General features: G+C 42.1%; 1 protein-coding gene across 1 annotated transcript in view; it reads right to left on the bottom strand.

Moving 5' to 3' along the window:
* The window catches only part of FREM1 (FRAS1 related extracellular matrix 1), a 131,226-nt gene that overhangs the window by 19,235 nt on the left and 89,099 nt on the right, over window positions 1–22,892 (bottom strand). The window contains exons 25-29 of the mRNA XM_087926602.1: window positions 12,754–13,168; window positions 12,156–12,357; window positions 7,508–7,652; window positions 2,456–2,585; window positions 33–105 (exon numbers count right to left, since the gene is read on the bottom strand). Coding sequence (XP_087782728.1) covers window positions 33–105; window positions 2,456–2,585; window positions 7,508–7,652; window positions 12,156–12,357; window positions 12,754–13,168 — 965 coding nt within the window. The remainder of the gene's footprint in view (window positions 1–32; window positions 106–2,455; window positions 2,586–7,507; window positions 7,653–12,155; window positions 12,358–12,753; window positions 13,169–22,892) is intronic.

The following is a 22,892-nucleotide window of genomic DNA, read 5'->3' as shown; positions in this document are numbered from 1 at the left end:
GGCCATCATCTTAACTACTGATGAAAGCTCACCTGGATCAAACTGGATAAGTTTGGAAGGAGGCAGGATGAAATCCTTTCCTGATAAAGCAGTCATTTCATTAACCTACAAGAGAAAAACATAGCTATAAAATAGAAGCTCTGACTCTTTTACCAGAGATAGCCAGTCCAAGATATCTGCCATTAGGCAGATATGTGCTTGAACATGTAACTAGCCTTCAGCAACCATCCAAGCTAGTACACAAGATCTGAGCATGATGTTTCTAGTTTAAATTCTTGAATAGAGACACAAGTGAAAGAAAAAGGAACAGCTATTTTTCACTGCAGAGAGTCAAATGAACTGCAGTCAAATGACAGGAAGGAATAAAGTAGAGCCAAAACAAACAAAAACAAGGGAATTGACAGTACTGAAAATTCAATTGGTAAAGAACTAGCCCTAGTGTATTTAAATTTCTTCAGGGAGAGAAAAATGTATTTTACTTAATGAAGCCTTTGCTTTAAGGGCATGATTTCAAAAAAGACAGCTTTGGTAAATATCTTCTTCAATTCCCATAACAATTGTGCTGCTGTGGCTCTGTACAAGAGAATATGCACAAGTTGGAGGATTCATAGGAAATTATTAAGCAAGCTGACAGCAAAATACTATTATACTGTCTATAAAATTGAGTTTATTCTATTTAATAGCATGAACTAGACCTTTTGGCATAAAAGTTTGTATAAAAAGAAAAAACCTTCCATCTAATTTCTGCCCTTGAAAATATTTGTTCTAGACTGAAATCTCCATAGGGCGATATTTGCTGCAAGTTAAAGGTTATGTTAACACACCAGGGATTCCCATATATAAATATAAAAACTGAAAAACACTTGTGTGTTGTGGCTCCGATTCCCGAGCCTGTGCTGTTAGAGGAAGAGGACTCGGAAGATGCAGATGAGGAACTGGGAATGCCTTCCTCCCCAGGACCTTCCTCTCTGGCAATGCCTTCCTCCCTGATAATACCTCAGGTTTCATCAGACAACCGAGAGGAACAGCCTGAAATTAATCAGGAGGAAGGCATATCAGAGCAGCCCCTGACAGGGAGTCAAGAGGAAGAATGTTGGCTTGATCCTAAGCAGCATCGTAGGAAGAAACGTGAGCAGCAACGTAGGAGGCGTGGGAGGGTCAGAGAGTGAGCTGAGTCATTGAGCCACACCCCACAGGGGATAAAAGTGGGTGTGTTGTCGGCTGGAACTTTGTACGGGACAAAGTTTAATCTTGCTTCAGGTTTTCTTTGTGAATGATTTTATGGTCTGCCTTGTAATTTTCTGGAAGTAGCTTTTTACTTGTTATCAGTTCAGACTTGGCAGGCAGAGCGTGTTGGAATGCCAAGGACATTATCAGTTCCAAAGAATTAACTTGGTGAAGTCCGAGACAGCTTGCCTGCCTGTGTTTGTGTGAGTTTGTACTCTTTCATCTTTTGGAAAGAAGAAAGGTGAGACAGAACACTTGTGTGTGCGGTGGAATTCAAAAAAGTTGTGTGCGCGGTGGAATTTAAAGAAGTTCAAAGAGCAATTGTGGCCATGCAATCATCATATGCATATTCCTTTGGATGCACATACACAAGATGTAGGTTTTGTATTGCAATTTGGTTAATAGACTCTATTACACTCCCAAGAAATGAACACCTTGATGCAGTGGGAGCAGCGAGTTACTTCAGTGATCCTAACACAAATGCAATCAGAAGCAGTGGGTTGTGATAGGGTCACTCTTTTTAATGTTAAAAGAGAAGTGGGGAATCTAAGAGTAATATATACAAAGGGATATGAGGCAGATGAGAGGCATTACACTTCCTGACACAAAGAACATGAAACTTAAATGTAGATGAAGCAAAGGTGAAGCACTTCTGCATTATGCAGAAATAGATACGAACTATATGGGTATGACTGAAGATGAGAGTCTCAGGTTAAAGGAGGAGAAAAAATGAACACATAAAAGCCACAAGGAAATCTAGTCACTGATGATAGCAGTATTAAAATCATCAACATGCATCTGAAATGTAATATATTGGATGTTTTAGGAATAAGTGCACAGGTCTAGAATGAGCACTTTAAATCAGATTTTACCATGTATACGTGATAGTAATAAACTACAAAAGAGGGTTGCTAGTATGTGCTTGGCTACAATCCAATCATGATAATATACATTAGAATGAGTGGATTTCCATGAACATCTATGTTATACAAATATCTTTAGTTATTCCAATTCAACAAAAAAGGCATTGAAGAATTTTATGGCAAATTCAATAGATGTTAGAAGCAAATTAGGAAAGAGGATATAGCACTAATAACTGATGCATGAATGTAAAAGTTGGTATTTTTGGACCTCAACTCCCAGAATACTCCACCCAGCAGACATATTCTAAATTTGCATGTTCTTAATTTGGAAGCCATAAATATAATTATCCTTTGTGATGAATTACCTTCACTGTCACAAAAGCAGAATCTCCCATGAATCCTGATCGGGTGATTTTTAAAGATAGCATCTCCTCCTTTTCACACATTTCATACATATCCTGCTGCAATTCAATTTTAGACCATTTTAGTTCTAACCTATTGAAAAAGAGAGGAACAAAACATAACAAGGAAATCTCATAAAAATCCCAAAGAATCTCTGATTTGTCTCTTTGTTGTTAATGGAAATTTATTTTAGACTTAGACTTAGGCTAACTTTATTGTCACTTTGAATGGACACTAATCGGTATACATTAAAATGAAAATTCTTTTCAAATTTTTTGGAAATTTTTCAAGCTGTCACTGTTTTAAAGAGAAGAGTTATTTTAAAAGAGGCAAGTTGATCTGATCAAAATTAAGCCTTGCTTGTGTTTTTATCTGTAGTTTTATACCTGAATCAACGGGGGGGGGGGGGGGGGGGGGGGGGAGTTTTTTTTTTTTTTTTTTTTTTTTTTTTTTTTTTTTTTTTTTTTTTTTTTTATATACCTAGATCACATTAGTGTGAAAGCAAAAGAGCTTTTGCATGGACTGATGACAGCTGTTTGTAAGATTTTCGTATTACTGGTTTAATGCACATGCAAATAGAAATGATTTGATCTCTGGCTTTCAAGTTTATATAGTATGACATAGGAACAAGCTAGATGGCATCCCCTAATCGGGTGTTATTTTGACAGATATGGGAAAAAGACAAACAGGTGAAGGTACAGAGCAAAATGAAAAGACAGTTTGGTATAGTGGTAAAGGTGATGGAGTATCAAACTTAAGCCCTGTGGGCCAGATTCAGCCCGCAGGGTGCTTAGTTCTGGCCTGCGGGGCCGCCCTGGAAACAGTGAAGGACTGGCCCACGTTGCCTCTGCCAATGAAAACGGAGCTCAGGAGGGCTGTGTGCAGACCTCCCGAGCTCCATTTTTTGCTGGGAGAGGGTTGCAGGAGGCCATCGCAACTGAAAAGGAGCTTGGGAGCCCGTTTTCTCTGGCAGAACACTCAGGCCACCATAGGCACCCCCGACATGAGTGACGTCACACCCACTCTGGCCACATACACACTAGCCCCCCTCCCGAGATCAAACAGAACCCTGATGCGGCCCTCAATGAAATCAAGTTTGACACCCCTGGTCTAGAAACTAGAACCCTGTGAATTCTAGTCCCACCTTAGGCATGAAAGCCAGGTAGGTGATTTTGGGCCAGTCACCCACTTTCAGCCCAATCCACAGCACAGACTTGTTGTCATGGGGAAAAGTAGGAAGAAGGAGCTTTATGGTTTGTTCACTGCCTTGAATTACTTATAAAGTAATAAAGGTGTAATAAAAATCCAGTAAGGTTGAGCAGAGGAATAGGGTGTGCTCAGCGACAGAGGTAATATTCAGCAGGTTCTGACCAGTTCTGGAGGACCAGTTGCAGAAATTTTGAGTAGTTTGGAGAACTGGTGGAAACCTTCCCCCAGGAGTGGTGAGAGAATGGAGATTTTACAGAATTCTTCCCCTGCCATGACCACGAAGCCATGCCCACCAAGTGACGCCAAACCCACCAAGCCACACCCACAGAACCAGTAGTAAAAATTTTTGAATCCCACCACTGCTCAGTGAGTTTCATTTTTCTTTTTTAAAGTTACAAAACAATGCTCCTTCCATTGCCATCTATAATTTCATTTCATAATACCCGCAGTTCTACAAGAACAACTATAATTCTGGTTTGGTTTTTTTTAAAAAAGCATCTTTGGGACAACCATGATGTGGGTGACTGAGAATCTCCATAGGTATTTGCACTGGACAACTGTCACTGTGAAGTCTCAATGTGGTTACAGGAAGAAAATAAATAAGCAAAAAAATAAATAAACATCTCATATTAAGGCTGCTACCTGAATCACTTGTTTATTCTATATCTAGCAAATTGGAGGATTTCAGAAATTCGGTGGGAAAGTACCACAGAACTTCCTATTTAAAAATAAATATAATGAATGCTGGAAAAGAAATATAACAGCACTGAAGCAACTGTTATCATTCCATGGTGTTCCTTTTTGCGCTCAAAACCAAAATAGCAAGAAAATACACAGCAGAGAGGTTTAAATTAAAACTACCTATTTTGCCCCTCCAGGGAATGTGAGCCAATTATATTAAAAGTAACACCCTACAGAGCTTTTCTCATACTAGGCAGGATTTTTAAAAGAGTCTGATACTTTTCATTGAAAAAGTGTAGGCTTTGTGAAATACTACCACTTGCTTTATCAGATGCACAGAACAGCTAAAACAGCGACATCCGGTTAGTCCCTCTGTGCATTCAATGAAGTGAGCTATAGATTCGAACAACATTAGAGGGCTACCTATTGTCTATCACTGCTGCTGTAAATAGAAGAATGCAAATGGGGCATCTTCAAATATCACTGGTAAATTTCCAAAATATACTGTTTCTACCTTCGGAGGCATCATTTTGTGTGGTATGCAGATTTTAGTGCTAGATAAAAGACGAAGCATGTGGTGACAGCTGTTATTGAAACACTGTTGAGAAAAAGGTCAGGTCTGGGGAGAAAGCTTTCAAAATATAATTTCCCCCCTTGTCATTTTGAAAAATCTTACTCAGGGTTGTTGCATAGATTTGCGACATGTTAATATCCCAGAACTAGAGTGACCTCTAGCTGTCAGAAAAGCACATCAAAAGGTAGCTTTCTTCATTCCCAAATGGAAGTTTACTTTGATGCATAATTTACAGCAAAAATTTTCCCCTCACAAGTAGAAATGCTTTTTATCAATGTTCTCGTGAATGTTGTGCTGTCCTGCTGTTACAATGAGCACAATGCTTGTCAATCCTTCACTGAGAAAACAGACTGAAAAAAATGTGTGTGCTTTTCCCAGGGGTGTGATTCAAATTTTTTAACAACCGGTTTTGTGGGCATGGCTTAGGTGATGGGCGTGGCTTGACGGTCATGTGACTGGTGGACATGGCTTGGTGGTCATGTTATTGGCTGGGTGTGACCAACTCAATATCACTCACATCGAGGCATGCATCTCCTCGCTTGGCCTCTCATGACTGTGGGGATGCTGCAACAGTCGAAAGTGTGCAAAATGGTCATAAGTCACTTATTTCAGTGCCATTGCAACTTTGAATGGTCACTCCACACAAGCAAAGTACCAGCACAGGAGGGGAAAAAAACTCCAAAGAAGTTCCAGAGACAGGAAGTTTAGTCCTGCCAAGAATGTAATAAGGGTTAACGAAGAGGCAGTTTCTGAAAGCAACACCAGAATGTTTCCTTCCTGCCTTCCTTACAGGATTAGGCCAGTAATTTCTTCTAACAACCGGTTCTCCGAATTGCTTAGAATGTTAACAACTGGTTCTAGCGAATAGGTGCGAACCTGTAGAATCCCACCCCTGGCTTTTCCCCAGTTCAATGCATATTTATGAGAGAAAGAGATGATTGCTTTGAGTTCAAGCAATGAATTGTCCTGAAAGCTCTTAAGATTGAGGAGAAAAGGACGGACACACACACACACCCACACACTTCCATAAGCGTTGAAGAAAGAGGAGCCTCTATGCCACTCAGGAGAATTTGCAACACAGAAGCCGCAGCAGAATTTCCTGAAGAAAAACTGGGAAAATAAGGTTCAAGGAGTGCATTTCTGTCTTTATGCTGTAGCCAATCAAAATGCCAAGGGTTGTCTATAACGGATCTCCAACCTTGGCTACTTTAAGCCTGGCGGACTTCAACTCCCAGAATTCCTTAGCCAGGCTAGGGAATTCTGGGAGTTGAAGTCCATCAGGCTTCAAAGTAGCCAAGGTTGGAGATCCCTGGTCTATAACAAAACACAGGAGACAAATTGAAGAACAATACTTGAGGGGCGTAAGCTGGAAAACTCTGCTTTCAACTCGGACCAGGAAAGTACAGGTGGATGTCTCATTCTCAGTAGGCAGGAAGTGAATAGAAAGCAATATTTATTCCTGCCAACCCAGAAGCTGTTGGTGGTCCATACTCATCATTTGGGGCCACCTAGCAGGGCAGATACACATTTAGCTGTGCGATAGGAATTTCTCAGAGGAATTTACCTCTACCAGGAGATCTTGAACAAGGCAATTTCTTAATTTTGCCTAACTTTATGTCTAAGGATAATGATTAAGTTCAGACCCTGTTTCCCTGAAAGTACAACCTACCCTGAAAGTAAGTCCTAGCTTGATTTTTACACATGCACCCAATACAAGCTCTACCCCCAAAATTAAGATCTCGCCTCCCCTAGAGTGCACAGGTAAAAATTAAGCTAGGGTGGAGATGGAGGGTGGAGCTGCCCTACTACTTACCTTTGGACAGTTGTAGCCAGGCCTCGCATACCTCAATACCTGCCTTGCTGGCCCATTTCTTCTGCAGCCAGCACAGCTGGCAAGAATTTCTTGAAGGCCTCTGTAGCTGATAACAAAGCTCCGGATCGATCTGGAGCTCTGTTATCGGCTGCACAGGCCTTCAAGAAAGCCTTGTTGGCAGCAGCAGAAGTTCCTGAAGGCCTCTTGACAGTGAAAAGGAGGCCAGGGGTGACACGTGCAAGTGAGGTTAGTCAGTGGATGACATCCCCCGAAAATAAGACCTGGTGCCTTTTTTGGTGGCAAAAGAATTATAAGACAGGGTCTTGTTTTCAGAGAAATACGGTATATCACATTAAGCCATAAACCCAACTGCTAGGTTCATATTGCATTAAACCAAACCAAGTTAACAACATTATGCCTTAATGCAGTAGGTAAACTCTGGCAAAGCATATGGGTGCACTGTGAAATCTAAATGGATTTGAAGTATGACTATCATTTAAGAGTCAACATGACAGCAATTTCCTGGACAAAAAGCTTTCTTTCAATGAAACGACAACACTTTTTTTTTATAAAAAAAATGGCATTGCTTTGATAGTAGATTTTGCAGTATAAATCCATAAGGCCCAGCAATTCCATGAGTTTAGTTTCAAAGCTGTTCATACAGGAACTGTCTTAAGGAAGCAAGCAGCAATTATTGGGAATGATGTAAGCATTTAGAGAAAGGAAATCTTAACTTACATTTGGGGGAGAGCAGAATGTCCCTCAGGATCCACAACCTGAAATTCCAGATCATCTGAATTCTCCTCCCAGTAAGGATCAATGACATAAAATATTGTTTTGCGATTTAAATCTTTCTGGCTGAATTGCTCTTGAATAATTTCTCCTAATAAAATAAAGAAAATATAGAAAAATCAAAATGTTCTTTAAAAACAGTTGTGCCCATGTTTATCTAGACCAGGGGTTTTCGAACATTTTCAAGCTGTGGAAATTGCTAGTTAAAAGACAAAAATCAAAACGAATCCCAGAAACCATGATCAAAAGACTAAAGTGTACTGATTTAAAAAATAGCTCCCATCCCCCGTCACTTACAGAATATAGTCTTCCATAGTTTGAACAACCCTGATGCAGTCAATTTTTAGAGATAACAACTGTTATTTGTTTAGGTAATAGAAAAATCATTGAAAAAAGTGGTGTGGCTACCAATGTATCAAGAAGGAAGTACAATTCATGGGAGAGATGTTGTTAATTCAATGTCAATGGTAGAAAATAATGGTGTCAACTAAAAAGATTCACCTTTGGTCTTTTTAGCTGCCAGAAAAAGAGAGCGGGGGAAAACAAGGCATTCTTGACTCAGCAGCCCAAAGTTGTCGGAGCATAAGAAGGTTATTGGAGAGCATGATGGATGACTCTTGGAGACTGATGTGTCCTATTGGAGAAGTCACATCCAGGGAGTGGGGGGAAGACCAGGGTCAAGGGGGAAATGTATGATGTAATTTAGTATCGGCTGCACCCAGCCATGCGCCAACATGGCTACCTCGAATAAATCAATTTTCTTTTCTCTGAGATGCGGCTAGAGATTTTTGATTTGAATGAGGGTGGATTTGTTGGAGCCCTGACAACTGGCTTAAATCAGGGGCATCAAACTCAAGACCCGGGGTGGACAGATCTGGCCCGTGGGATGCTTAGATCTGGCCGTGGGGCCACCTTGGAAACAGCAAAGCACTGGCCTGCAGTGCCTCTGCCAGTGAAAATGTAGCTGAGGAGGGTTGTGCATGCCCTCCCTGGCTCCGTGTTCAGCCGCGACAGCCTACTGCAGTTTTCCGCTGGCAAAAATGGATCCCCCAGCCCACCCCGGGCCACCACAGGTGCCCCAATATGAGTGATGTCGAGCTGGCCATGCTCACCTGGCTACGCCCACTCAGCCTCCAGAAGTCAAACACAACCATGATGCGCTCCTCAATGAAATCGAGTTTGACAGCCCTAGCTTAAATGGTTTGATCAGTTTTTCAATTACTTCTTTCAAATTGGAAGGTATTAGCCTAGATGTTTTGTCTCAAAACACCCAAAAAAATCATAATCTCCTGATAAAGTCTCTATATATGCAGTGGTACAATTCACTTCACGTTTTGTTTCCTCCAGCACAGAGAAAAATGGTAGCACGTTTAATCCTGTACACAGCCATCATCCAACTTTGTGATAATTAATTCAAATTTATAAATGGATCCATTCCAGCAAATTCATATAGATGTTTGGGAATACAGGCAGTCCTTAGTTCATGATGGTAATTGGAGTTCCCATTGCTAAGCCATGCAGTCATAAAGCATGACATCATGTATCAATGGTTAGATAATAAAATATAATAATAGAATATTTAGAACCTTAGGAAACAATGAATACATATTTTCTTTTTCTCTATGATATTATCTTTATAAAATTTTATTAAGATAGACTTGCTATGACTTTATGATTTGCTATAAAATAAATTAAGTAAACTATAGTTATCTTGCTAAAGTATGAATTAATAAAATTATAGTCAAATGATTGTTTAATAATGATATCAGGCTATATATTGTTGATTGATAATATGAGCTATTATGCAATATAACTACAATGGAGACTATGAAATGGATGCACAAAAAAAAAGTGATAAACCAACCGATACACTGTCTGTAAACTCATGAAGGAAAGGATGATATTTTTAGGTTTTACGTGTTTTTGTTTGTTGTTAAAATTAATAAAACTGTTTTCAAAAAAAAAAAAGCATGACATCATGTGACCCCATTGCTCCATAACAGCAGTCCCTATTGCTGTCATTAATTGAGGATGCTGAGTCATTAAGCATGGACCCCCTCATGATTTTCTACAAGCAAAGTCAAGAGGGAAGCCAGGAGGAAGTTGCAAGTCCCAGGCTGGTGGGCAGGTACGTGTTTGCTAGGGTGAACCAGAAGAGTATCATATGCAGGATCAGCACTCCAAAGGATGAGAGGGCACGCAAGCTGTGGCCGTAACCCGGCACAAGGGTGCTCTGAAAGGCAGGAGGGCATGAAAACATCTGTCTCACACTAGCAAGACCACTGCCAGAGCAGGGATGGAGTGGTAGGGTGTATAAAAGGCTGCTACAGCCCAGTACAAGCATAGCCAGACTGGGGTGGCTGATGCTGGAGGTGGGAGGATACACAAACAATGGGAACAGGAGCAACTTACAGGAGTGTCGCTCAGCCTTCTCTGCTTTCTCTCCATTAACTTCGCTTGTGAGAGGCTGGCAAAGAAAGTCACAAATGGCAACCGCATGATCACAGGACACTACAACCATCGTATGTGCAATCTGGTTGCTGATCATCTGGATGATGAGCATGTTAATTGCTGGGATGCTGGAATGGGCAGATGTTTGAGGAGCAGTTATAAGTACTGCTCGTTTGGCATTGCCATAAACTTTGAACCGTTGCTGTTAGTCTTTAACTGAGGACTACCTGTAGATGGACTCTTGCAAGGCCTCTCAAAATAGTTTCCAAGGAATTGACCAAAGTTTCTCCAAAGCCACTTCTGTAGAGAGCCCAGAGAGGCAGGAACCCTATGACTGCTCAGCCTGGCAGAAGTAGGAACTGTTATGACCAAATCTGTCCTGCCTTCCCAGATTTTCCTCTTTGCTTCTACTGTTATGTCCACCAATCCCATTGCTAGTGCTGCCACCACTGCTGCTGTTGAAGGAGATTCTTTCCAGTAAACATGAACAACAAATATGGAACGGAAAAGGGGACTGGAAGAATCAATGGGGAAAATCAAGCGTGTAAATCAGGGCTGTTAAACTTGCAGCCCGCGAGCTGGATACATCATATGGTGGCCATGCTCACACCAAGTTTAGTGAAGGGGGGAAAAGTCCTGATACATTACATCAGTGGCCACCTTCAACTCCTCCTTTGTACCTTTGTCGATGGGCTTCGCTTCGGGATGGCTTCAGGACGGTTGCTCGGCTCACCTTGCCTTGGGTGCTGAAAGAATCCTCGCGCCTTAGTTTCGTTCGAAGCCCCCCCCCTTCGATGAAACTAAGGTGCGAGGATTCCTTCAGGACCCAACCGCCGCTTTCCAACCGGAAAAGCTCACCCGGAAGCACTTTCTCGTCAAACAAGATGGCGGCACCCAGCAAACCGGCGGCCCGGTAGGAAATGTTCCATGGACCGGTACCGGTCCACGGCCCAGTGGTTGGGGACCCCTGCATTACATGACGCAGATGTGACGACATGCGTTTGACACTCCTGATGTAGAGGAAATTGGTTCTAGTTTATAAGACATGTCATCAGTTTACAAAATTGGACAGAGCCATAGAGAAAAAAAAGCCCACCAATTATTTTTAAAAATCTAAATAGATACACAACTTGGAGCTCTATGTTTCTGTGGAATCTCAACTATATTTTACTGACAGTTGTTTAATTTTTTTCATATTCCATAATAAATCTGCAATGAGCATTCCCAGACTTGGCTTTTGTGGTGATATTACAACTCATTCAAAGAATGTTATTGGCATCCAAGAAGCAATCCTCAAATTCTGACTTTTCCCAGCCTTCCTCTGTCTTTCTTCTTCTCACAATACATTGCTTATGTAAAAAGAACTGGAAGAACGATGAAATGATTTTTAATTAGTCACAGTAAGATTACCCTTCTGGGAAGGGAAATAATGTTCACCTTCTGGGAAGGAATAAGTTTTGAGTTAGGTCCAGTGGTTAAGGTACCAGGCTGGAAACCAGGAGACTGTGAGTTCTGGTCCCACTTTAGGCATGAAAGATGGTTGGGTGACTTTGGGCCAGGCCTTCTCTCGCAGGCCTGCACACACCTTCTAGAATTGTTATTGTGGGAATGAAAAAGGAGCAGTGTGTACGTGTCAGCTTTGGAAGCCATATTCCACATTGCCACATAGCCTGAGAAAGTGGGAGGGGGATGATTTCAATTGAGTAGTTCTAAGTAGACAAAATAAAATTCTTTCGGTAGTTCAAGGTTATTAAGTGTGGCTCAAGATGGAAAAAGGATCTTATACTGGAACAGATCGTGATTGGTACATGGGATGTGATGATGGTAAAAGAGGGATGGGTTGTAGTTTGGGACATTGTGGGGAGTCCAGGAAACTTTTAGTTTTGAGATTCCACAGATGTGCCAGGTGCTATTCTAATAAAGGTGCTTTTGAGATTATCCTTGTCTCAGAGTTACTGATTGGAATGGAGGTTTGCTGGAACACTGACAGTATGTTTGCCACCTTGAGTTGTTTATATATAAAAATAAAGATGGGATAATTTTTTTAAAAAAATATTACATCCTTAATGAAACATAATCGGTAACACCCATAAGGTATGTCGCCTACAACAGGTTAGGACACAAGGTTATTAGGACACAATACCTGTTGTTATATTTTGCAAGTAACCATACTGAGGACCTCGCAAAATTTTAAAAACAATTTGATCATCTTCAGTATCACAATCTGATGCTTTCAAGGACCGCGTTGTAATGTAAAGTCCATAGTTGCCATTGTGCAAAAGTTCCACATCTGAAATTGTATGAAGATGAACAATTTCTGGGGCTGTGTTTGCTGGGCTATCGACCTGTAAGAAAAAATAATAATTTCTATTACTGGTCAAAGATTAGACTGTAATGAAAATAATATGTAATGTTTACCTTGTGAAACTGAACACTTGTATAATCAAAATCAACATCCACACTGTGGATTGGACTTAATATCATATAGGGAGCCAGGCACTTGTAATCCAAACTATATTTGAAGGTCCTGAAAACATCTGCATGCATTGCAGAGAAAACATATTGAAATGAATTTTGTTCTATTTTAAACATAAGCATACTCAGTCTTGGTGTCCCTTGACTGCTTCAGGCTGCATTATAACATTATTAAATAAAATATTGCAAAAATCTTATGTTTGCGCACTTCCTGTGTATTGAATTAAGTTTGTATACACAAATGTAGACATTTATGTAGAACTTGCCTGAATAATAAATGGCAAGGGGTCTACTTGTAGCCTGTTGTTTACAAGAAATCCTTGATTTACTCCATCTGTTGCCATGAATGAAAACCTGTCCATCTGAGAACCACCTCCTCCGTGTCTATAGGCTACATTCAGATTGTCCACATCTTGTTGGCTGAAGTTTTGCTGCCATAATCCAGTTTCCCTGTTATAGAGTTGACCGTATTGAGGGAACTGTGTTAGGAGAAAAAAAAGATTTTGTGGCGGCGTATCTGGGTCTGAAAGTTGGAGAATATCTGCAGAAAGAAGCGCCGTGCTGCCTTCAAACAGTCTCAGGCCCTTGTTTTTGACCACGCTGGGTAAAGCTTGGTCCACTGTCTCCAGGAGGATCTCAAATTCTCCATGTTTAGTTCTCAGCCCATTGCTGATGATGAATCTGGCAAAAAGAGGCAAGGCATCCTTCAGCATGTGTTCTTGTGGCACCATCTACTGAAATGAAACAGACACCTTTACTGAAGAGCTTGTCTCTTGCTATCTATGAGAAAAATGTAAGTTCCAATTTCTGATCGAATGGCTCTTGCAGCACGTTTCAAACCTCTGAAAAGGCACAAAGTTCAAAATTCAACTCTAGAAACACTACAAACAGGCTACCATGGTTTCTACGTTTTACTAATAATTTTAGTAAAGGTAAAGGAGTTCCTGTGGATTTTACTCTACTAGACGTTACCAACTACAGGGTGCGGTGCACATCTCCGTTTCAAGGCCATTGAGCCAGCACTATCCAAAGACATTTCCATAGTCATGTGGCTAGCATGATGCCATGGAGCAATGTTACCTTCCTACCAAAGTGGCATCTATTTATCTACCCACATTTGCATGTTTTCAAACTGCTAGTTTGGCACTTAACTCCATCGCCTGGTGCTCAGGTCTTAAACCTGAGCTGTCTGTCAGGGTTCCAGAGATTGCCCCAATTAAATAATGAGCCATGAGCCAAGCTTGAGTTGACACTGCTGCCTTTCCAGCCAACAAGTACAACGTCTTAAGTGCTGAGCCACAGCGCTCCCCAATAATTTTAGTAAATTACTAAATATTTTTTTTCTAACATTTTATTAAATGTTTTATTTAGCTATAGTTTCATATTGTTCGGTTGCCTTCTGACTGTTCGAAATAAAATTCATGGAACTGTGTCATAAACATTTAATTCTCGGTTTTTAGTTATACAGTAGATTTGACCAATTTAACACTGCCAAAACTGTGTTGAAAAATCAAAATATCTTCCCTGATCATCAACAAAGTAACTCTTCTTTTATTGTCTGAGAAGCTAGTTTCAAATAAGAATGGCAGAGAAAATGTATTTATTCCCACTTGAATGAAAATTGAGCTAACTTCATGTTTTCCAATCAATATTGAATTGTAACCTTCCTATTCAAAATCTGCACTTTTGCATATTTTTCAATATAGTTTGTCCATTTAAAAAAAGTAGGAAAAATTATTTTTAGGAAAATAATAAATCTGTACATATTCATTAAAGTAATGTTCAAAAATGGATTAAAACAAATAATGTAAAGTTTCAAGTATTGTACATTCAGTGCATTCAAATATGCACAAATATGTACATTGCATAGGATTGTAGAAATATATATTCAAGTATGTATAACATTTAGTGCAGGTTTAAAAAGAATACTAGCATTTGATGAAACAAAGATTCCCCAAAGTAAGATAAAGAGAAATCAGCACTGACATTTATTTAAATAAATAAATTTCATTTCTATAACAACAAAAATAAGAAAACCCATTAGATGTGTTAATTCTAAATCTACTGTAGATATGTTGTTGATTCTAAATTCAAGCCCTGGTACATTTAGCTCCTTACAATAGAATCAGAATGCCAGGAAATTGTCATATCACAAGCATAGGCTATGCATAAAATGATAAATATTTGAAAAGTACAATTCAAATGTCTTTGTCTGAAGGCCTGTCCTGGAACACCCGTGTCAGGAATATGTCAGTACATTAGGTTTACATGCCTACAGTTTAGTGCCTCCATTAATAGAGTTTGGGATCTATAGACGAGAGCAATTTTGATATCAAAGCTACTGGCACCTTTACTGCTGCTTAAGAATTGACCAACTTGTGTGTAGGCTCTGTGCCATCAAACAGCAGCTGCCTACACTGACCTACTATTTGTGCCAAGAGGAAAACTGATTCTCTGTAATCAGTTTAGTTACACCAGATTTTCATCTGGAATAACAAAGATTATAAGCATATTTTGGGGTTTTCAGAGCTAAGACATCAACACCAAGTAGATAAAATGTTGTGCTACACTGGCAATGGTCTTCTGATTGAAGGTATCCTTAGTTGTTTCAGAAGACAACAGGAACTGGATAACGTTCAGAGATGGTATTCAACCGGTTCGTACCGGCTCGGGTGAACCGGTAGCACTGATTTGGCATGGGTCGCTGAACCGATGGTGAACACTTGCTGGCCACGCTCCCCACCCGGTCGCCTGGTCGCCAGGTCATTCATTTGCCCCAGTCACTTTCCTAACTTTCCCTACCACGTGGTGGCCATGGTGCAGCTCGGGAGGATGTCCTGCAGCAGTGCGCATGTGCAGTGGCCACATGACATCAGCCCAGCTGCCCGCCCTCCCAGAGCATGCTTTCTTCCTTCTCCCGGCAGACACACCTCTTCCAGCCTGGCCTGGCCCGGACCAGCCAGCCAGCCAGTAGGTGGCCACATGTCCAGCTGCCCCTTTTTCAGTGCAAAAAGCCTCCCCCAACCCGATGGCTGCTCTCCTCCTGCTCCTCGGCCATAGAGAACAGACAGGCAGAGAAGGAGGGGAGTAGCCGGCCAGTTGCGCTGAAAAAGGGGCGGCTGGAGACTGAAAAAAAGTCACCTCCAGCTGCCTCTTTTGGAGTGCTGCACCACTGCGCTCAGACTTGCTTGGGCAAGTCCCTTCAGTGCAGCAGGCTCAATGTGGTGAACCTGCGTGGTCAGCGCAGCAAAGAAGCCTATAGCCGCTGCGTGCTTTTTTCAGTGCGGGAGGAAGGAAAGTAAGATTTCAGGCAGTTGGGAAAGCTGCCTAGCCCAGAGCTGCCAGTGGGGGAGGTGGAGCAGGCGAGACTGCAGTACACACCTCGCTTGAATTTCCCAGCCCCAAAAGCAGGAGGGGAAGAAGTCCTGCCTGCCGCCCCTTTGTTGGACCCGGAAGCCTTGGCTACTAGCTTTTTGGGGCAACGTGGGATTGGAGACTGGCTGGGAAGAACCCTTGTAATGAGTGACGCTGCCGGGCACTTAGAAGCATGTGTGTGTGTGTGTGTGTGTGTGCGTTTGTTTGTTTCAGGTGGGTCTCCTCTCCTAGCTTTATTTTCCCAGCCCTTAACTTTCCCCAAAAGCGGGAGGAGAGGAAGTCCCGCCCAAGACCCCTTTGTTGGACCCGGAAGCCTTGCCTGCCTGGAGACTGGCCAGGAAGAACCCTCATAACAAGCAACACAGCCGGGTGCTTGGAAGCATGTGTGCTTGTTTCAGGTGAGTCTCCTCTCCTAGCTTTAGAAGGAGAGAGGGAAGGAGGAAGGGAAGAGATAGAAAGAGAGGGGAAAAGAGAGAGGGAGGGAAAGAGAGAGAGAGAGAGGAAGAGAGACAAGACAGAAAGAGAGGGAAAAAGAGAGAGAGAGAACAGAGAAGAAAGAAAAGCAAGAGAAAAGAGAAAGGAAGAAAAAGAGAGAAAGGAAGAAAAGGGATAGACAAAGAAAAATGGGATGGAAGAAAGGGGGAGAAAGAAAGAAAGAGAGAGAAGGAAAGAAAGAAAGAAAGAAAGAAAGAAAGAAAGAAAGAAAGAAAGAAAGAAAGAAAGAAAGAAAGAAAGAAAGAAAGAAAAAGAAAGAAAGAAGGAAAGAGGGAGGGAGGAAAAAGTGAATGAGATATATGAATGAATGGATGGATAGATAGAGACATGGAAGGAGGGAGGGATGGAGAGAGAGAGAAAGGAGTGGAAGGAAGGAAACAAACCCTGGCTTCAGAAGACTCTTTGAAACAGCACAGCAATCTAGGGCTGGAAGGGATCTCAGAAGTCATCTTCTAGTCCAAGGGTCTTCAAACTTGGCAAGTTTAAGACTTGTGGACTTCAGCTCCCAGAATTCCTGAGCTAACATGACTGGAGGAGGAATTCTGGGAGTTGAAGTCCACAAGTCTTAAAGCTGTCAAGTTTGAAGATCCCTGTTCTACTCCAACCCCCTGCTCCAGCAGGAGATCCTTACAGAATCATAGAACAGCAGAGTTAGAAGGAACCTTGGAGGCCATCTAGCCCTACTCCCTCCTCCAGCAGGAGACCTTATATCATCTGGAATCTGGATTATTTTGGTGCCACTAACAGAGAGGAAAATTGGCAGAGGAGTTTACTAGGACAAGTCTGCCATGCAGAGGAAAGAAGAGATAGTCCTTCATTTATGATCACAATTGAGGCCAAAATTTTGGTTGCTAAGCAAGAGTGTTGTTAAGTGAGTTTCACCACATTTTACTCAATCCGTGATATCTCCTGGGTCTAACGGTCATGTGCAGGCTAGCGAAGTAAATCTGAAGGCGTGTGCAATGTTTTGATGTACCGAAATTATAGTTAAATGTGTGGCAGAAAGTGGACTATGGGTGTGTTTTCCAAACGCAGTGAGATTGAATGTGTATAGTTTTAGAAGAGCTATGTGTGTGTGTGTATGTGTGTATACAGTATATATAGTAGATAATGTATCTTTCTGTGTGCCTTTACACACACTATACTATGTAATATGTATGTACACATATGGCATATATACATAGGATTAAATAGTGTATTTTGGATGTTTAGCAATAGTAAATAAATAGAGAGGGAAATTGTAACTCTTTGAGGCCAGGAAAGGCACCCCTTGATGTGAGTGACGTCAAGCTGGCCATGCCTACCCAGTCACATGACCACCAAGACACACTCCCACCCGGTCACATGACCACCAATCATGCCCACCTAGTCACATGACTACCAAGCTACGCCCACCAAATAAGTCACGCCCACAGAACTGGTAGTAAAAAAATTTGAATCCCCACCACTGCTAATATTGTTTGGCCTAGAATACTAAACAGGATGAGGCCTGGTTAGGAACTTCATCAGAACTCCACAGAAAGAGAAGTTAAAAAAAAAAGCAAAAACAAAAAACAGAAATGGCAAACTATCATCACATTGCTGCCAAGAAAATTTGAAGGACGTATCAATGATTTCATGAAAAATCTATCTATAGTCTGCTTCAACTCCTGCTTAAAATTAAAGAAGGCAGAACAGAAGTGCCCCTATAATAGCTCCAGGAATGTATATTATTCTGCAAGACCATCCCATCTGGTGAGATGCATTTGTGTTGACGCAAGTTCTCAATATAAACTCTGGAATGTCTGCTACCTTCCTGTCTATTGGATTAAAACCAGCCAGAAGAATAAAAATACTCATATTAAATTATTATTGCTACTTTGAAAAAGTCAACGAAGTTGCTGGGTTCAAACCTAAGAAAGTGAAGGAGATTTAGTGAACAATTTAGATAAGAGACTCAATGAAGAGCTTTGCTATTTTGGTAGATGAATAAATACCCTGCAAATAACAGGCATTGCTAGGCTCTTCGAGACAACAAGGTTGTTAGTTTTGAAGGAAGTGCCGGGTTTCTATCCACCACATGCTGTTTATTTCGTGCAAAGTCTTCTCCGTGTCTCCCCCCCGGAATAGGGAACAAGCCAACCTTCTCCTAATTCTGATGAAATTTAGAAAAAACAACTCTCCAGCTTAGTTGGGAAGGCAAGTTGCATGGCCTGATTTCACCATTATCGTGCTTTTGGAGTTCATGGCAATTGAGTTGGCCACAGAACTTGCCATCTGCCGTGGTATTTACAACAGAAAAATGGAATCAGCGATAGTGCCAGCTCATTACAAAACTGATCCTCCATGTCAAAATGGAGGACATTAGCATCTTCTTTTAGCAGCCTGCTGCCAGCATCTGATGTCAGATTGCTAATCACTGGAAATCATCTGTCCCGAATAAGCACTGCCAAGTCCTTCTTCCAGGCCAGTAGCAATGCTGTAAGTTTATGATGGAATAAAGTGCCTTAATGGATGGTAAAAATCTGATCATTTAATCCCCCCATTTAATTAAATATCACCAGCTCTTGGTGTTTTAGTTTTTAATAATCCATCGTGGTATTTATATTTCACTATATAACCAAATACCTTGCCAACTTCTAGCAGGCAGGAACATAATTTACACTGATTAAAATGGAATGTATATCTTCTTTTCCGTAAAATTATTTCGTCAAAATTAAACTGGCCTGGATTTGAATAAACTGGGCATATAATCTAGATGATTGTCACTTCAATTTAACTATATGCATATATCTGTCCATGTCTGTGGTCAGTATGGAACCCATTTCAGTATTTGAGCAAACAAATGTGACATCTACCATTTCAGTTAAATGGGTATTTAATTGGCATTTTGAATCTGGATCAGAGCAGGTTTACCAATTAATTAAAAAGAGAAAAAAAATCACAAATGAGGAGAGCAACCTTATACCAAACTGCTAATAGATACAGATTTGTTTTATTAATTAGCTGCCATGCTTTTTAATCATAAGTTACACAATTGCAAATACTGTATATTAGAATACCTTAGAGCATGTTAATGAAAATGTGTCTCACAATTTTTGTATTTCAGAAATATCAACTTAATTGTATCACCTGAATTAAGGTGCAACAGCATTTAACAAGGGTCAATTCTGCTTTAACCACAAAGCTTTCACCTGACTGATATGTTGCTAATCAATCAATATTTCAGTCTCAGTCTCTGAAAACTACTGAAGGCTTTTAAACAAAGTACGTTTTGACAAAACCCTGAGCATCAGTTTGCAAGTAATGTTATGTTGCCTTCCTTTCCCATCCATTACAGGTCGTGGTACAATATAGCCCAGAAACACAGGGTGTTATTTCCTTGTAACATATTTCATTGTTCAAATCGTTTTGAATTTTACACTTTTTTAATTCCATTTTTTTTCTGCTGGCTGTAAACATTGCGCTTAACACTTGTATCTGCAAGGTAAACTTATGCTCAAATATATTTGCCTACTTTTTTTTTTTTCATATATCACGCAGTCTGGGGAATTCTGGGAATTAAAGTCCACACACCCTTCAAGCTGCTAAAGGTTGAGAAACATTGCAGTAGACATATTTCAGTGAGAGAACCAATCTGATATGTGGTTAAGGTGGAGGATTGGAATTGATAAATACTGAGTCAAGGCCATCTGCAGCAATGGTGGGGTTCAAAATTTTTCACTACCAGTTCTGTGGGTGTGGCTTATTTGATGGGCGTGGCTTAGGGTCTCATGACTGGGTGGGCGTGTTTTGGTGGCTATGTGACTGGGGTGGTCATATGACTGGTTGGGTGTGGCCAACTCAATGTCACTCACGTCAAGGAGTGCCTCGCCTGGCCCCTCCCCACCCAGCCATTCTTTGTCACACCCAGCCTCAACGTATCTATAGTTCTGTAAAAACGTTGTTCACCTTTTGTTGACGTTATTATCTACGTACTATAGATGTACTTTCATGGACCACTGAAAGGAGGAAATGGCTCAAAGGCTTTGCCCAAGAGGGTGATAGGCAACAGGCTTTTAGGGGGCTGCCAGAAAAAGGGGGGTGCAATGCATTTTCCAAAGTACCAGAACGCAAACAATTTATTTTCCAAAGTGCCAGAAGGATGGAAACTGAACAGAGAGAGAAACAACCCAAAAGTAAGGAGAAATTTCCTGACAGTGAGAACAATTAATCAGTGGAACTGCTTGCCACCAGAAGTTCTGGATGCTCCAACACTGGAAGTTTTTAAGAAAAAACTGGACAGCCATTTCTCTGAAATGGTATAGGGTTCCCCCCAAGGTCCCTTCTAAGTGCTCTTCTGTTATTCTGACACCTTTCCTAGGACCTCTATTCAGATTTTGGCATCCTCAGAGTTTTCCTGCCTGAGCAGGAGGTTGGACTAGAAGACCTCATAGTCCCTTTCAACTCTGTTAAACGTACCTGCATTTATGCTCTGGACTATTGACATGTAAACCCTGAAAAGTATCTGGGCAAAAGAAAGGCAGTAAAATCACTCTAGGAGGGACACTCTAGGTGTAGGGACAGTGCAAAATATTAATATATGATAAATAATGGAACAATGAAAAATAACAGGACAGAGTATTCTCTCCCCCCTCCATCTTTTTTCTTTCTCTCCTTCTTTCCTTCTCCCCTTCCTCTATCTTTCTCTCTCTCTCCTTTCCTCTTTCTTTCTTTCTTTCTTTCTTTCTTCCCATTTTTCTTTCTTTCTCTTTCTTTTTTCATCTTTATTTCTTTCTCTACCTTCCTTTTTCCTTCTTGCCCTCCCTCCCTTCCTTCCTTCCTTCCTTTCCTTCCTTGACTCACACACACACACACCTTTTCTGGGAAGAACTTTTTGTGCAAACTCCAGAGCAGCAAACGGCAGGACAATGAAGAAAGCAGCAACCCCAGAACATCCATCCGCCTTCCCTTTCAAAGCACATGGGCAGCAGCGGTGGCGGGTGTGCCCCAAAAGTTGAAAAAGCCCCACCAACTCTTTGGACCTCTTTCCAAGTACACCGAACTAAACTTGAACTGAGGGTTCACAGCCAGACCAAGGCGAAGCCTCCCGCTTCCCGGCCGGGCCAGCCTTCAGCTCTTTGGCTTCAGGAGCATCCACTGCCTGCCCTTCTCACGCCCACCGTTTCCCCCAAAAGTTGAGTGAGCTCTCCGGCTCCTGGAAATTGCAACCCTGCCACCTTTGACACCCCGCTCTTCCACGCCACGCGGCCTTTGGGCCCTCACTTGGCAACTTGGCAAACCCAGCAGCATCGAGAAGAGCCGAGCTGGCCCAGCCTGGACAGAGGGAAGCGCGGGATCCCACACCACCACCAGAGCTGCCCGCCACTGATTTTCCCGCCCTCCGAACGCTCACTCGGTTTCTGGCCAGACTTTCACTTGGCTTTCCTTTTCTTTTTTGCACGCTGATGAGATCAAAGGACTGAACTTCACCCAGTGGGGTTCATCCACAGCACACCCGACCTTGGCCACCTCCCAACCCCCCCCCCAGCTATTTCTCCCAGATGAACATCTCAAACTGCAGCAACAAACAAAGCTCTCTCAAAAAAAAAAACCTGGCACTGCTGGCAGCTGCCTCCTTCCTCCTTTCTCCTTCCCACCCTCAGAACCACCACCCCCAAAGGAAAAAAAATCTCCCATCCTTTATGGACGGCTGCCTGCCTTGCAAAATATACAGGTCCAATGATCCAGCCTACACACACACACACACAAACACACACACACACAAACACACACACACACACACACACACACGAAGCGATGCCAAGTGGGGCAAAGCAAGGAAGGGGGCTGCAAAGAGAGATGGAAGAGAGAGGGTGAACAGAAAGCCGAGCGGAAGAAGGTTGCGGGGGGTGGGGGTTGAAGAGGAAGGGAGAAAGTTTAAGAAAACAGTAGCTTGGAAAAGCAGGGCAAGGGACACGCAAACACATCCCCTCCTCTTTTTTCCCCCAAAAACGAATGAAAGGAAACTGCAAAAGAAACTGATTCAAATCCCATCCAAGCTTGAGGAAAGAGGGCTCGGTGTGCGTGCGTGTGCGCATGTATGTGTGTGTGTTTTCCTCCCTTTCCCTCCTCAGCCGCTCAACGGCTCAGCGACAACTACAGCGCCGAGCGCCTTGGCTTCTCCTCGATCAACCTGTTCAGTCTTTTGGGATGCAGAGGGTGGCAGCTTTTGGGGGGCTCCTTTCACTCTCTCTCTCTCTCTCTCTCTCCCTTTTACAACCAAAACGGTGTTGGGGAAGCTGAGGGGGGCCTTTCTGTTTGCTTTCTCTGCTGGGCTGGGGCTGGGGCTGAGGCGGTGGTGGAGGCAGTGGTGGGGGAGCCCCAAAAGGCAGGGAGAAAGCGAACTGAAATCCTTTCTGGGAACTCCTGGGGCTGCTTCCCATAGCCGCGCTGTGGCCACCACTGTCCCCCCCCACACCACCTGGCCCCAAAATGATGCCCCACCTTGGCCTCCTGCCCAGAAAGTCCTGGCCAGTGGGGGGGAGGCCCAGAAAGGCCCTGGACAGTGGGCGAG

Source organism: Pseudonaja textilis, chromosome 2 (genome assembly GCF_049901715.1).
Source record: "Pseudonaja textilis isolate UNSWEBS1 chromosome 2, rPseTex1.2, whole genome shotgun sequence".
NCBI lineage: Eukaryota > Metazoa > Chordata > Lepidosauria > Squamata > Elapidae > Pseudonaja > Pseudonaja textilis.
The sequence above is the reverse complement of the archived record's forward strand: the minus strand, read 5'-3'. Positions and strand labels throughout refer to the sequence as shown.